General features: G+C 38.1%; 1 protein-coding gene across 1 annotated transcript in view; it reads left to right on the top strand.

Annotated features, from left to right (window-relative positions):
- LOC134501211 (chromatin remodeling regulator CECR2) overlaps positions 1–14,784 on the top strand; it is a 127,224-nt gene that overhangs the window by 82,654 nt on the left and 29,786 nt on the right. The window contains exons 3-5 of the mRNA XM_063308826.1: positions 7,937–8,120; positions 10,206–10,339; positions 10,979–11,080. Of these exons, the coding sequence (XP_063164896.1) occupies positions 7,937–8,120; positions 10,206–10,339; positions 10,979–11,080 (420 nt within the window). The remainder of the gene's footprint in view (positions 1–7,936; positions 8,121–10,205; positions 10,340–10,978; positions 11,081–14,784) is intronic.

Genomic DNA, 14,784 nt, shown 5'->3' with positions numbered 1-14,784 from the left:
GCATTCCCCAGCCCGCCAGCCAATTGCTACTGCATTCTATGAAGACAATGTCATTGTTCTATCTATATCCCATGCTGGGCTTCATAGTTTCCTAGGTTCTAAAATAATGTTGTTATTATTTAGAATTTCTAGTTTTCATCAAAATGTTTCAATCTCTTGTATAATTGTAAAAATGAATTATACATTAATTAAGCAAATCAAGGTCTTTTAATCTCTAAATATTCACTTTACACCATCTACTTCTCAGAGTCAACAAATGAATGAGTTCTGAAGAGCACAGAAAGCATAAATCATATCAAATTTACTAGCCATAAGGACAATTATTATGTGCCTGTAGCAATCAAATTATTTAAAGCTAAGGTCTTATATTTGCTACTATGTAATGCACAACTCTGTGTATAAAGGGCACATAATTCAGACCCTCCTAAGGCTTTACCAACCTAAATTCTGGTTAAAACAAACATTCTGGACTGAATCCTTGGTCCGCTTTACACTTTTTGGATAGTTGTATCCCTTGCTTGGAAAAGTAAGTAGATTTAAATTTGACTTATTGTGGGCTTTCCCCCAAGCTTTAAGTTTTGTAGGTCCAAATAAAACCTGGGCAGAGCTCAAGCAGAGTCTTGTACCTAAGTGTCGAAAAAGTAGATTTTTTAAAAAAAAATCTTCACTATTGTGAGCTTACAGGTGCCCCTTTTCTTATACTTGGAAATTTTAATCATATCCTTCATATCCTTCATGCTCCAAGCTGAAGAGCATTAATTTGATTTTGAATCTTTTGGTCCATAACCATCCAGCAGATGAATAAATTAATATTTTGAAAGATTGAAAAGATAACTACTATGTGTATGATAAGCACAAAGCCTACTCTAACATTCTCTCCAGTTTCCCCATAGATGCCTGCTACTGTTAGTTGGCTTTTCCCTGTTTAATGTTATGTAAATAGAAAAGCTTTATGCTTACACTTAGGCCTGTGTCTGAAAGGAAATTGTTAATTCAGTTCAAAGTAACAGGTATGTGTGAGTTCTCTTGCTTGTACTTTCTGTACTCAATTAGAGACTTCTTTGCTGCTGTTTAACTGAGGATAAATAAAGGGGAGGGAAGATGAAAGAGACCTATCTTTTTCATCCTTTTAGTGAGTGGTGGTGTTCCCTGAAAATCTAGGCAGTTTTCAAATATTTATGGGCTAGTAAATCTTTGCCATGTGCATTCAGGAAGCAGAAGATAACTGGTCATCTAGATGACTTTTCTAAATTTCTCTTTCTGGATTTTTACTAGATAGAGAATCTGCCTGATACGTGATGCTCATTCCCCTTTCTGATTTGCTCACAATTGTGTTCCAGCATTAGTATCCCATGGTGAAAGAACAGTTTAGATGAAGAGCATTGTGGCATTGTGGAACAAAAAGTAATGGTGAGAATGTTCGTGGATCCAACATTCAGTTTGCCAGGATTTCCTCTGTATAGTGGGTGAACCATGAATGAATGAATGAATGAGTGGCTGGGTGTTGACACGGTATGCATTGGAAATATACTGTATCTGTGATGAAGGATACTGTATCTACAATGTGAACCATTCTGTTATCAGAGTGAGAGGCCTTGGGGAGCAACCTTTCCTTTTTTAATTCATGGTTTCTCTAAAGGAACATGTTTATCATTACTCAGGCACAGAGCAGCATTTCAGAACCCTTTAAAAATGAAAAACAGCACTACAGTGCTTTTTATGAACACATTTTCTTCCTTAATCGTACCTTCAGTGGCATCTTAGGGAAATCTATTTAGGTTCAGTTTTAGAAATAATTTTCTTCTGTTTGAAATTCCTATTGGTGTTTATTCTTTAAAGCAAATTATTTGTTTTTCACCATTCATCTATTTTTTTTAATGTGCTCTTGTCTCCATGAGAAAGATATGGGTCTCAGACAATAAAATCAAACTTCTTTTTACTTTGGCGAAGCTCATAAAATGAGCTTCCCACATTATTTAATGTTTATACAGGTAGTCTTTGAGTTACGATGGTAATTTGGACTGGAATTTTCATCGCTAAGTGGTGCAGTTGTAAAGTGCAATGTCATGTGACCACATTGCTTAGCAACGGCAATCCTGACAGTCCCCCTTGCCATCATTAACTGAATGCCACCAGTCATTACACAAGAATCCACCCTGATTCAAGCCATTCCCAGCTTCGTCCATCCCAGCCCTGAGTCTTGGCAAGGCAAAGGGCTGCCTCCTCTTTAACTCCCCCCACCCACCTATCTCCCCCCATCTTTGCCCTTTTGGCCACCCTGTATTCTGCCAGCCCTGTATTCCGCTCGCCCTGCGCTCTGCTCACCCTGCTGGTCTTGCCACCCACAGCTGGCCTTCACCAACGTCTTCCTCCCACTTCTGATGAGGTATGCTCAGCCTGGCCCTTTGTGAGGTAGGTGCTGGCTGTGCTGTGCCCAAATTGGTCCTTCACAAGGCAGCTGCTGGCCGTGCCAGGCCTTCTTCCCACACACAGTCACGCCTTGCCCAAATCACATGCGGCCTTCTTGCAAGGCTTTGAAGCCTTCTAAAGCCTCACAAGAAAGCTGCCCACAATTTGGACAAGGCCACACACGACCTTGGGAAGAAGGCCTGTCATGGCCAACAGCTGCCTTACAAAGGGCCAGGCCAGGCATGCCTCAGCAGCAGCAGGAGGAAGGCAGCGGAGGTCAGCTGTGGGAGGCAAGACTGACAGGGTAAGTGGAGTGCAGGAAAGCAAGGTGAGTGGAGCGCAGGGCGAGCAGAGTGCAAGTTGGCAGCTCGGCCAAAAGGGCAGAGCTGGGGGGGAGATGGGTGGGGGAGAGTTGAAGTGGCCCTGCGGTTGTAAGTGCAGGCCGGCTGCCAAGCACCCAAAGTTTGTTCATGTGACCGCAGGGGCGCTGCAATGGCTGTAACTTTGGGGACTGGGTGAAATTACCATTCATTCAGTGCCACTGTAACTTTGAAGCTGTAAACAAGTTCAGCAAAATAGGTCTTCAAGCACTGAGAGGCTTCCTTCAAGAAAAAGATCCCCAAAAGCCTCTGATTTGTACCTTTTTAAAGTTCCCCCCAAATCATCATTTGTCTTTGCTTTAATACTGTTGACTTCAGTTCCAACATTTATTCTTAAATTCTAATAGGCTAAAGGTTTATTTATTTGTTTACCTATCTCTGCAATTTATATATGTCATTCAATCCGCCCCCCCCCAAGGCTCTGAGTGGCTTTCAGTAATAAGCCCCCAAAACAATGGCCACCTACTCCAGGGAGGGTCCCCCCATACCACCATCCCCCCAAATATTTCAGAATAGCCAGGAAAAATATATATTATTGTATAATATATAATAATATAATAATTTGTTAAATAATAACAATAATAAAATACATATAATATTTTTGTATAATATACAATAATAAAGATATAAATATTCTTTGCAAAGTCACATAATAACTTCGGAATTTCACAAACCAATGCCCGTATTTGCTTTTTGTAATTTTTGTTTTCTATTTGTGACTTTTAGATTGAAAGCTTTGCAAGGTTCATTGTTAATTTTATGTAGGACTATGGGATTTTTTTTAACTGAAAAATACCCATTTTAAATAGAGTAAATAAGAAATCAAGGTACGGCACGCTTTTCAACTAATTAGAGGTATACAAATCTAAATCTTGTAATGATGGAAGCTGCTGTTTGGAGAGTAAAAGGGAAAAAAGCCCTGAGGGAGATGGGCTACTACTGGCCTTTGGAAAAGTCATATGAAACAGTACAATAATAGGTACAGCATCCAGATAATAGGAATTCAACATGTTAAGAGCAACTGGAAAATAAGGATAGATGCAAAGAATGTAATTTTAAATGCCTTATAATATATTCTAAGACTGATTTCTGAGTAAGCAAAATTGACACTATTGAGGTCTTAGAATATATTCACATAAAATCTTGAGCTTTACAATGCTCATTGCATAGGCCATAAGTGAGTAACCCATGTCCCATAGGTTCATAGGGGCCTCAGAAGCTTTTGCTGTTGTCTGTAGATACACAGAAGGAGAGCCAGTTTGGTGTAGTGGTTCAAGCTAGAAGCCGGAGGACAGTGAGTTCTAGTCATACCTCAGGCACAAAGCCAGCTGGGTGCCCTTGGGCCAGTCCCTCTCATCCCTAGGACAAAGAAGACAATGGCAAACCACTTGTGAAATATTGTCAAGAAAACTGCAGGGACTCTGAAACTGCCTCTCTCTGGCTACATATTAAACAACTTTGAGCATGATTTAGTTAAGAAGCAAGATGCACAGGGGCACCTTATTTCAACATACATTCTGTTGTAGTTGTGCTATTGGATAGCCTATCAGTTACTGTTTAATTTAGCTGAGAAGATCATCAGCAGAAAAGATTGTCCATGTGTACTTTCTTGCCTAGCTATATGAGAGGCTGATCAGAACACAATTTGGACAGGATCAGTGGTATGCAGGAACACAATAATTCCAGTGCATTATCTTTCCTATTTTAAACAGTCAGTTTCCTATAGTCCAGCTGATCTGCACTGGTAAAAGTTGTTGTCATTTCCAATTCCCTGGCAAGATGCATGATGGATTCTCCATATCATACAAATTAAATCCCCCATCTCTGCATTGTGAAATTGGAAGGGGAAAGTAAAGATCTATGCACATATGTGTGCAAGAGTGACAAGATGGTACCTTAGCTGTGATTGCTTTCTTCATCTCATCTCATTTCATTTTCTTTCTCTGCAGAGACCAGGTTAAGTTAATTCCTTATAACTTCAAGAGCCATTAGAACTGTTCTACAAGACTTTTCTTTTGAACTTCCTCACCCCACCCCCACCCAAAGATAAGAAAATAACTCCATTGTTGCTCCTTGAGGCCAGACCTGTGGCAGTAACTCAGATTAGGCTGACCTTAATCAGAAGCAAACTGTTTTTTGACAATGCGTGATGGATTGCTATAGGGAAGAGAGCATTAGCTGTTCCTTAAGATTTTTCCCCCTTTCCTGATTCAGTTGTTGCTTCTTCTGACCTACTAATGATATCTGACTTAGGTCACTTAAACTCCCCATAGTCTATTTCTTCCTAGACAAGTTGTATTTATAAAGAAAATATTGCCAAGTACTTCAGAATAAAGCATTTATGACCATGGCTGTCACTTGAAAAACACTCTTGCTTTAGAGAGAGACATGTGATATACATCATCTTCTAATTTAAAGGGATATATTCTTTGAATTAAGATTTTCTTCTATTCAAGTAGAAACGTCTGAAATTATTTTTGATATGGAAGCAGTATGTTTAAATGTTATTTTTAAAAAAATAAAGCCAACTAACCATCATTCAACTGTTGTCTTTCTTGAATCTGTGCATGCTCCTTCCTACCTCAGTTGATTAATACTTGCACTTATAAAATGTGGGAAAAATTAAAAGATTGTAAAAAAGTGAACAAAAGGATGTGCTTTTTCTTAGGAATTACTAAAATGGGGGTGGGGTGGTTTGCAATCATTTTAAAATGCTATTGGGAATATTTGACTAACAATAAATGCTCATTGTTTCTTGCAATTAATTGTAATATATTGTAAATTCTCATTTTTCTTTCTGCAATTTTTTTTGTTCATGATGTTTTACAATATAATTTAATCAACTAACTGGATTTAAAAAGCATACTTTTAACTGAAATGAAAGTGTTCATTAGTTGATGCTCCAGATACAACTAAAAACAATAAATAAATAGTTTGCAATTTGATTAATTCCTGTGGGGGGAGGATTGATGCTATCCTAATAAATGGAAACAATTTTTTTATTAATTGGTTATGCAAAGATTTCAAGTTAAAACTTATCCTTTAATTAGATTTTTGTTATGTCAATCACATTGATGACCCCTTAACTAGTAGTTTAAGAAAGGGCATGTCTCATTTATCACTGCGTGTTTAGAAATTTGAGGAAATCTGGACCTGGAGTGTCTTAATTGGATTGCTGATGTCAGCAGTTTCAGAGGATGATAAATCACTGGATTTTATATGTGAAAGAATAAAAATGTAATTGTTTACAGAAGCATGGCTGTTTCATTTTTGTGAGTTTGTTCAGTAATTGGGAATGTAGTGCTCTTTGTAAACTACTATAAAGGAGTAGTTTATTTTACTTAGATGAAAGTATAATTTTAAATTCCAATTCTATGTTATACTTCTTAGGGAGACTCAAAAGCTGCTTCTAATATTTAACTTTATAGAACTTAAGAATTAAAAAAAAATCTACCAGACATCTACTTTTGCTTTAATGAAAAAATAACAGAGTTGAGGAAGATAGCTGAGGAGTAAAAATGTGAATTTATGTGTTTTGGGTTTTAATAAAATGTAATCAGAAGTGGAACAACAAATTTTTGAAGTAGATTTCTAGAAAGATACCTGTTTTAACCCATTTTGTATAGCCCTGTCTTAGTTACTAGACTTTTTTTTGGTAGACTCCTATTTTGCTGATAGAGCTTAGGAGAGCTTTCACTTCCACTAGGCATAACATTTATTTATTTTATTCATATTTCAAATTTTGTCACCGCCCATCTCCCTCAGAGGGAAACTGGATAGGATAACATGCTAACTAGACAACAGGATTTGTATGAGGATGATACACCGTTTGTGAAAATACTGTATAGTACAGCTTCTCATATTTGAAATGTTTTGAGCAGAATGTTAACCATGTTTACATGTAGATTTATCATACCTATATAGACTTATTTCTCAACTATTTTAGTGTTTAGCAACTATTAATTTATATTTTAGTATTTCAGTAGCCTAGCATTTAGTAAGGAGCATATTTGTTTAACAGTTATGTCAATCTGTAATTTTAGCTGTTTTAGGTATCTTAGATCTTCTCCTGTATCCCAGTATTTACACTCTTATAATATTTTAGCCCCTTCTCTTACTGTATACAATTAATTTAAAAACCTTTTTGCCTCTTTCGTAAGCTCTGTTCCTCTTGTCATGGAACTGTGTTCAAACTCTAATAATCTTATCTATCTTATTTATATATTCTGTCTCCTCAAGGAAAATTTTCCTTGAATTGCTATCGTTTATTTTTATTTTGCCTACTTATTTTGCATCCTAAAATCATAATTCATTAATGGGTATAATATTTAGAGGAATCAAATGGAAAGCTTTTTTCTGAATTCTGTAGTCTGGCTATAGTATTAAGATGATCAGTTTTAATCATTAAATGCATTTGTTAAATGTTCTCAGCTCAATTTTTTTCTTTATGATTATTTAAATGAAATCTTTTTAGAATTTTATTTCTCTAATATTTTATAGTCTACTAGACAACGTATGACCATGGGCAGGCAAAAAAAAAGCAGTGGGAGCAGGAGTGACTTCCAACTACCTGCCGGCTTCCCCATTGACTTTGCTTCTAGGGGATCATGTGACTGCAGCTGACCATGGCAATACAGCGGTGCAGCAGCAGCGACATTTTTGCCAACACAACTGGTGTGAAGATCCTTGAAATTTCAATTACATGGGAGTAATGGGTTCTGGATTTTCAACATTCTTTAAGCTAGCCAATTTGAGATACCTTCATTCAAAACTTCTCCCTATAGCTGCTATGATGTACCATTTCAGCTAATTGAAGGTTACAGACAGACAGGAGAGTTTGAGAGAGAGAGAGAGAGAGAGAGAGATATGATAGAAGATGTAATCAGCCCTTTATCATTGGTAACTTCAATTTATCAATGAATAGTTTATGTGAGCTTTAGATCCGTCAGCTTCCTTAAAGACAAACAAGTTGTATCATATTTTGGATAATTTTTTCTGCAAGAAAAGTGAAACATCCTATTTAATTTTGAGCAAGGAACTTGACTAACCTGATATTCCTTGCCTTCTGTGTGCAATCATCTATGAAAAGGTGAATATCTCAGATTGTATTAGGCAGTAATTCTATGGCCATTTGTTCTCTTTATTAGAACTCAGACATTTCATGGCTATCTTGAAGATATAATCAACTATCGCTGGGAATTGGAAGAAGGAAAGCCCAACCCCTTGCGAGAATGTACTTTTCAGGAACTTCCCTTACGTACCCGTGTGGAGATACTGCATCGTCTTTGCGATTACCGACTTGATGCTGACGATGTTTTTGACCTGCTTAAGGTATGTTGGATGATGGCAGATGCTGGATGAGGGACATTGAAAATGTAACATTATACATTTCCCACCACTAAACTTCATATTGTATATGATCATGTTCTATGACTCTTCGTGCTAATAGGCTTATTTAAAATATTAGAGGTTATTTTTGGTGTCTGTTATTTTCCAAGTTGGAGAACTTAGCTGAAACTCACTGCGAAAAATTAAATGTTTTCTGGTGACTTTAGTTTAAAGTAATGCTTTAAAATATTAGAGTAATACTTTAGTTTACTTTATTAGTATCTCATCTGTAGTAATTCTTTCATTTAGCCAGCTCAAAGGTTTGTGGCTTGTGTTGTCGTCCAAGTGTTGTCTTAGTCAAAGGAAGATTCTCAACAACCCTCAAGGATCCTTGTTTTCACTAAGATAACACTTATTGGGGTTATCAGGCATGATCCACCGCACCAGGACTTCTTGCATTCCCCCACAACCATTCTGTGTGATTAATAATGAAAGCACCTGACATTGGGAATCTCTCTTCCTGTCTCCTTATAGTCTCTAATTATATTTGTTTATGTACATTGGGTCATTGTTTCAAACATCTCTATAGTATATATTAACAATTACAGGTGCCATGGCTGGTGAGCTCCCAGGGTGAGGGAGGTGAACCATATTAATAATCTGGTTTGATTTTAGGAGATTGAACTGCTCATTGTCCTTGATAGCTACTCACTGAGATATGACAATGACCTGAGGAACTCTCTTTAGTATAACCCAGTAATTGTTGCTAATGCTAATAAAGCTTGGAGTTCTGTAAAAAGATCTAAATGGTTTTTAGAGTTGTAATAGCAATCTAGAGTCAAGGTAACAGTTGTAGCCTTCAACTGTAATTAATTAATAACATCTGCATAATGAGGCATAGCTTTTGAAGGTATTTAATATCTTTCTTTGGGGAAAAAAACTTTTGTGGGTTAGTACCATTTCTAGTGTCTTAACATTGTTGAGCCTGGTTCCAGAATGGCATTTATAGTGAGATATCTGCTTATAAACTCACCATGGCTTCAGAATATAATTTGAAGAATGATGAAAGAGTGCTGAATTCATGTGCTGCCTCTAACTTGGGGCTTAAAACATGTTTTTCAGTCAAACCAAATTTGCTGTTATGTCTCAACAGGCAAACTGTTATTTGATTCTGTATTGTGAGATCAGATGAAATGACAAAGTATGGCTTGATTAAAACAGGTAGTACAGTACCAAGCCCTGTGCATGAAATTGTGGGAGTGAAGGGAATGAAGAAGCAAGAATGTGAGCATAGCATTTGTTTGCTACCCAAATACTAATTTAGAGGATTATAGGCCTTTGGGTACCTAGAGTAGAATAAACTGCACAAGAATGTTCGTGTATTTGGGAGTGGGGGTGCCCTGCATGTGTATACATTCTACAGATGACTCGTGAGTTTATTAGCTAGACATAAGAACCACAGGTGCTAGTTTAATAACACTTAAAATTCATGTCTCTAAAATAATCTACATGAAAAAAATGGAACTGATGGTCCTTGTACATTTTCAGTAGGAATCCAATTTTGAGAACAGTATTTTTTTTTTAAGTACAAGTATAACCAGTTCTGCATGACTGTTTCCCTATGCATAATGCCTCAGTGGAAATAATCCCCATAACAGACTTGTGCAGGCGACCATTATATCGGGAGAGACCCTTTCAAAGCTCTTGGAGAGATAAGTTAAGCAGGTGTGGCTTCTCTTGTTACTGCCTAACTGTGGTAGAAGATGCACCTGCTTGCTGCTGAAGCCTGGTATTGCCTTTGTGGAACTTTAGAATTCTGCCACTTGAAGAGGGAGCGCCCACCTGCTGCTTCACTATTAAAGGTATAAGAGGCCACTTTTGGACAAGCATTAGCAAGTTTAAATTAGTCTCTCTCTCATGAATAGTTTAGAGCACATAAATCTCAGTGTAAATTGAACAGTTGATCACTTTTTTGGCAAGCAGAGATCTGAATCTCTATAGCTACTCCAAAGGCTAGGGGTAAGGATTAACATGAACACAAGAAACTTTTCAGCTCTTACGTTTATGTGTATGTGCTTTCAAATGCAGGGCTTGGACGCAGACAGCCTCCGGGTGGAACCATTGGGTGAGGATAGTAATGGTGCCCTCTACTGGTATTTTTATGGCACTCGAATGTACAAAGAGGAACCTGTGAAACCAAATGGAGACCCAATTACTGACAGGTACAGATTTGTTCTTGCCTGCAGGGAAACGGGGATAGGAATACTAGAAAAGAGCAATTTAGAAAGAAGCACTATTGTTACAAAGGCAACAAGATACAAAAGTTTACTAAATTTCTGATTATTAGAGCAACTACAACTATTTGTACAGTTTTCAGAGTTCTTCACCATATTGTTCTGCTGATTTTCCTGACAGTTCATGAGTTAGGCCACTCTTACACCCATGTCAGGTCCAGGTTGGGAATTGAAGCTTGACCATCCCAAGGCTACACAATGAATCTATGGTAGAGCTGGAATCCATGCTTCCTAATTTAAATTCAACTGTAGTCACTAAAGTACTCTGGTTCTTGTTTAGAACAGCTAATTTCAAGCACAGTCTATGGTAGCACATAAGAAATCCACTACTTGAGGTGGGGGAACATCTGTACCTCCTTCCAAGTAACATCAAGTTGGGATCTGCTCAAATTAACTTTTCACCAAATCTGGCTATATACTTTCTCCTTAGAGTTACTGTCTCTTAGCTTGGCTCACAGTTGCTGCTTCAGTCCTTTTCATTGTCATTGGTCGCTCCTTACCTTCTTGCTTTACCAGGTGCATTATTATGTATTTACCTATTTTGTGTAATATTTCAATGTATTCCAGGGAATGCGGGATACACAAAAATACACCAGACATTCCTGGAAAAGTAGTAAAAAGACGGGGGCGACCTCCAAAACGGAAAAAATTGATGGAGAACATCTTAAGGTAAATGAATATTATGGCTGGAATATGAACTTGCATACCTCAGTAATTTTAAAAAAAATGCTTCATCAAAGTACATTATACTAAGCAGAACAAAATACATTATACTTATAATTTAAATATTTGCCGCAAAATTGGAGGGTATGTGTAGAAAGTTAGTGGTAATATAGTAAAGGGATAAAGTAAAGTATGAATTGCTGACTATATATCCTTCTGAAGAGCATCTTAGTCTTAATGAATGATTTCTAGTTAAAAATACTGTAATTATCCTGTATCTGTTGCATTATGGTTCCCACAGATAAAATAAAGTATGGTTAACTCTCTTCAATATGTGAATGGTATCCCTAAAATAAACTCAGATTTCTGCAGAAGCTGTTTGGATAAAACAGTCAATAGAAAAATAATAACCCAACTTTCAGTGCATATAAACATACGGATATTTCCACACAAGACAAGTGGTGCTTTATTCTTTACTGATCACATATATGCTTACATAGGAGTATACCAGGAACATTTATATGCCATCTTTGTAAGGTAATCAAGAGTTGGAGGCAGCTCTGGCAGCATGAACTTTGACAAGGTAATGGGTCAGATCAGAGGTTCCCACTCTTTGGGGCTAGTGGATTCATCTGGAAAATGTGGTGGGTGCTGTTCCAAAATGGCTTGCACTATAAACTAGTCATAGTGATCTACCATAATGCTGTCTGCCACTTTCTCTATCCCATCTTGCAGGTTGTAACTACTCCCCTTGCTTGCTTCTGTTCTTCTAGGCAGGTGCACACAGTCCCAAAGGAAGCACTTGTCTGGAGCTGTCCATCATTTTTACTTTTTAAAAAAGCTTATGGGACCCATTTAACACTTAGTCATGTTCTTGAAATATACATAATGTTGCTGGCTGGCATTTTGTTTTGCAGCATAACAAGTTCCTGGGTTTTTTTAATTAAAATATTTTAAAACATGTAAAAAGACATATGAGGCAGGCATTTTATTCTTGGGCACCACTTTTGGACACAGAGATAGATCAGACCCTTAAATATTGTGTTTTCACAGTAATTTTTCTAGGCCCCAGCTAACTTAGCCTTCATCCAATGCCCATTGTTTTTACCCTTAATTCATACTTTAGAATTGCAGGATTTATGACCACCCTTAGGGAATTTCCACTTTGTATAATACTCTTACTGAAAATCCAGATTTCTCCAGTAAAAATGACATCCTTTGTAGATATTGAACTATAGCTGTATATCATCCTTAGCCAGAAGGGCCGTCATTTGAGAGTTATTTTATTTATTTATTTATCATTCCAATTTCTATCAGTGCCCAACTCCCCCTAAAAAGGGGAACTCTGGGCAGTTTACAAGAAAATTAACCATTTAAAAACATAAACATATAAAATTAGAACGTAAGCAACCAAGGTAGTAAAATAATAAATATAAATATGAAATCCAAGTGGGGGAAGATTGCATTCGGCGGGGAGGACTCTATGACACCAGCCACCCCCAGGAAGAGCAATTGCCCTTCCCATCCCAGCGAGGCGACAGAACCAGGTCGTCAGGTCCTTCCGGAAGGCCGGGAGTGAGGGGGCCTGCTTCACCTCCAGGTGCAGAATGTTCCAAAGCGTGGGCGCCACTGCAGAGAAGGCTCACCTCCTGGTCCCCACCAGGTGGAATTCCCTTGCCGACTGGATCTGTAGCATGCCCTCTCTGTATGACCAGGTGGGACAGGTTGATGTTATGGGGATGAGACGGTCCCTCAGGTAGCCCGACCCCATGCCATGTAGGGCTTTAAAGGTCATAACCAACACCCTGAACTGGACCTGGAAGTAGATTGGAACCCAGTGCAGCTCATGCAGCAGTGGTGTCACATGTGCCCATCTTGGGGCACTCATAACTGCCTGCGCGGCTGCATTCTGGACCAGCTGAAGCTCCCAGATACCCTTCAAGGGTAGCCCCATGTAGAGTTATACTCTGTCTTGTACAAAGAACACCAGATTAAGGAAGGCTGTTCTATTGCAGAGGTGTCAAACATGCGGCCCGAGGGCTGCATACAGCCTGCAACACTCCTGAGTGCTGCCCAAACCTGATTAAAATATAAATGGGTAACTTTTTAGAAAATATAATAAAAATACAACAAAAGATAGATAATATTACATTTTAAAACTAAATAATACTACACGTAGTCACCAATCACCAAAACTCCAGGCTCGCAATTTAGGAGGAATTCTTTGCAAGCTCGCTGCCTCAGCTTAATTGCAGCAGCAAAGATTTCTTGATACTGCTGCAGCCTGGGCTGACCAGCAGCACCACATGACAGGAGTTCCCTCTCAGGCTGAGCTGCAGCAGCACCAAGCGAACTTGCAGCTGCAGTTAAGCTCAGGTGGTGAGCTTGTGCCTTTTCCCTAGACAGCAGGAAGGCAGCCTTGCACTGGTAGCTGACCTGCTCCAGACCTCAGAGTCTCTGATGCAGGAAGGAGCACTTTTCTCCAAAATTTGTTTTAGTTATATCTAGTTCCTATCTGATTGTTGTGTTGATATATTAATAAAAAAATAAAATTTATAAATGTGTGGTTTTCAAAGTCAGTATGCAGCCTGCAGAGTTCCTTATGTACAGTTTAGTGACCCCTGTTTCTATCTGAGTTTGACACCACTGCTCTATAGCATATTAAGATGACTCCAAAAGTAGACACTGTTACTTACAACACCCTCTTAAATGTGGCAAAGCCAATGTTTTCTCCTTGATTTTTAATGGAACTACAGTTAATTAAAGAGGCTGGCAGACAGCTATACAGGTAGTCCTTGCTTACCCACCACTCATTCAGCAACTGTTTGAAGTTACGACAGCGCTGAATAATGAGACTTATGACTGGTCCTTGAAGTTGTGACCATCAGTGTCCCATGGTCACGTGATCATCACTTCACTGCCTGACAAGCAAAGTCAATGGGGAAATCAGCAGGAAGCTGCAAGTTGTGGTTATGTGATATCACACTTAATGACCACAGCCATAACTGATGAACTGCCATCGTAACCTGGGTATGGTCATGTGATTTTTCACTTTACGACCACATTGTTTAGTGATGGAGTTGCCAGTCCCAGGGACTTGGTGAGTACAATGGCAAGCTAGAGTGAGTGGCTGGGAGTCGAGGGATACCATCTAAGCTCACAGTCATAATGTAGCCTTTTAAGGACAAAAAGCTCAACTGAGCCTCATTTCTTAATTACTTTTTGAATTATCTTCTATATTTATATATTTATTTATATATGTAAATAAATAAATAGACCCTTCGGAGCAGCAAGTTTCTACTTTATTCACTGGGTGAGTCTCCTCCTCCTTAGTGGAAAAAAGTTTTAAGCATGTTTTTAGGGCCTTGGAAGAATATTATTTTTTGGAATACAGCAAAAGGTGTTTAGAGTGTTGCTTTTGGAAATTTAAAAATGGGTTAAGGGTCCAGAGAGATTTCGAATAAAAGTTTGAAATTAATTATAAAACCCTTCCTGTGGGAAACTGTGGATGTTTACATTCCTGGAAATAAATAATGTGGTAAGTTGGATTTTTGAAGGTTGGACACTAGAGGGCACCAGAAGCAAATAAAATAATGGATGCATCAAGAGATGCATGAAAAAATTATTTAGAAGATAACTCTTAAATATATCTGCTGTTATTGAAAGATTAGACAATGGTATGGAAGAGAAACAAGTTTCACTGGACAAGA

This window comes from Candoia aspera, chromosome 7 (genome assembly GCF_035149785.1).
Source record: "Candoia aspera isolate rCanAsp1 chromosome 7, rCanAsp1.hap2, whole genome shotgun sequence".
Taxonomy (NCBI): domain Eukaryota; kingdom Metazoa; phylum Chordata; class Lepidosauria; order Squamata; family Boidae; genus Candoia; species Candoia aspera.
This window is presented reverse-complemented; position numbering and strand designations above follow the sequence as displayed.